Here is a 2,114-nt window from a genome sequence, read left to right on the forward strand (position 1 = left end):
AAATTGGATTTGCAACCTATAGATTATCTTTTTCACGTCTCAGGCTAATGAATTGATGATGGATGAAAAAGAAAATTGTACTGACATAACAATGGATTTTAGACTACAATCATTCAAAACTGATTGTCTTATAAATCATTGGCTAAAAGTAAAATAAATTTTCATTACTCAGCAATAGAGCTTGTGAAGTTATCCTACCATTTTCTACCAAATGTTTGTGTGAGAAAGCATTTTCATTTCATTCTTGTTATAATTAAAAATAAAGGAATAAAATAAATGTAGAACCAAACTTAAAATGGTGCTTTCCTGATGGTGAGCCAAATATTACAAACCTTTGTTCAAATAAATAAAATTCAAGTTTATACATGATTGTTACATTATGGTAAACATTTTCCAAGTTGTCACTTATTACATTTAAAATGTTACCTTTATGCAACAAAAATATGAAAAAAAAATAATCTGAAGTCTTGCAGATCATAGCAAGCATCTCAAGTCTCACTGAATTACTACTTTTAACTCTTACAGAATATCCTGTATGTGAAAGATGACAAGAAGACCACCAGAGTATTCCTCTGGCATTCTCCAAATTTCAGGAGGAAGGAAGACCTCCAAAGTGCAGGCTGGAGACTCCTTATGGTGAACTCAAGGGAGGACAAGAGGGAAGCAGTGTGGTCAGGCATAGACAGACATCAATAGGGTCTCACTGGAAGTCAGACACTCCTACATCCATGAGGTCACAGATTCATTTGAATATATGAGTATGGGAATAATGAACGAGGAAAATGTTTAATTTCTATCCAGACTTCAATAGGACGAAAATTTTGAGATCAGAGGATATGTTATGCCTCAGTTCTCAGTAAGTCTTTACTTTGTATGGGAGAGAGAGGTATGTATCTTAGATAGGAGATGACATCCTCTTTTCATTCCAGAAGGTTTTAAGCAGAAGAAGAAGCTTCGTGAATGCCCCTTCCAGCTGGGAGTTGCCAAGGATAAGGATGAAGGGATGAACAGACGAGCACAGGTAATGCACAATTTGCCATGGCCAGTACCAGGTACACTCAAATCCACAAAAGGCAACAACATCAATAATCAAAGAAAGAAAAGAAACAGCATAAAGGACTAGGAAGGAGACCAGAGACTTCAGAGCTTTGGTGTGAGCCTCAGTACTAGGACCCTGGATACTGTAGGCACTTTGTTGCATTTTCCAGGAATGTCTCTGCAGAGAAGTAATCAGCAGAACTGTTGAGACTACAAACATAGAACAGGGGATAGACAAAGTAATGAGCTTCAAAGGGAAAAAATAGTGGATTTCTCGTTTCCTAGTGAAGCCAGAGAAGGTTATGTTCTCAGAGAATGTTCCCTGCAAGAATGCCTGGTACAAAGCATTGTTTCCCAAAAACCCCAGTATGGAGACAATGAAAGAGATTAGCAAAGAGACTAGTAGGAACCAGGGTACCAGTACCTTGACTCTCCACTTCAGCCAAAGGAAAATGGGGTGAGTGAAGTTTGCAGTCTTCACACAAAAGAGGACACTAAGCCAAGTGGCAAACCAGAATGTGGCTGAATTCAGAAAATCCCAGTAAATCCCAAAGTACTGGTGGGCAGGCTCCTTGGAATATTGTAGGTGGCGATGAAAATAGTAAAAGTTGTGTGTCATTCCAACCCACAGCATGCAGAAGCAGGAGGACCCCAAACTGATCAGGATCATGTCACAGGGAGACAGCCGGTGGCAACGAACCCACTCCCTTACCAGTACAACAACAATGAAGCCATTAGCCATGATCCCCAGGAAGCACAACAGAACTAAGAGAACCATAGCAAAGATTGTAAATGGTCCCCACATTTCAGTCACTCCTACAATGACAGATCTTGCTTAGGTCCCTACTGGCCTCTGATTCATAGAGCTCCTGCTTTGCTTGAGGAGATGTGCAGGGAGAATGCTCTACCGTTTCTCTCCAAGCCACAGTAGAATTAGAGAACACTGTGAAGTTGGGGAGGAAAGACCTATGCAACTTTGTGTGTATGCAAATCTCCACCAGCCTCAGTTACCTCTTTCCTTTTCAGCTGCATATGATTTACATACCTTGCCTGGATCAGTGAAAATAATTTCTCTG

General features: G+C 40.0%; 1 protein-coding gene across 1 annotated transcript; it reads right to left on the reverse strand.

Moving 5' to 3' along the window:
* Window positions 1–895: 895 nt before the first annotated feature.
* LOC110216197 (taste receptor type 2 member 41-like) lies at window positions 896–1,822 on the reverse strand. Its single transcript, XM_020997992.2, has one exon. It carries the CDS (start codon window positions 1,814–1,816, stop codon window positions 896–898), a length of 921 nt encoding a protein of 306 aa, XP_020853651.2. The 5' UTR covers window positions 1,817–1,822.
* Between the last annotated feature and the right edge of the window lie 292 nt (window positions 1,823–2,114).

Source organism: Phascolarctos cinereus, unplaced genomic scaffold (assembly GCF_003287225.1).
Source record: "Phascolarctos cinereus isolate Bilbo 61053 unplaced genomic scaffold, phaCin_HiC Scaffold_1;HRSCAF=81, whole genome shotgun sequence".
Taxonomy (NCBI): Eukaryota; Metazoa; Chordata; class Mammalia; order Diprotodontia; family Phascolarctidae; genus Phascolarctos; species Phascolarctos cinereus.

Excerpts from the sequence above, each read along its gene's own strand:
- LOC110216197 (XM_020997992.2), bottom strand. The coding sequence starts at position 1,816 with ATGGTTCTCTTAGTTCTGTTGTGCTTCCTGGGGATCATGGCTAATGGC.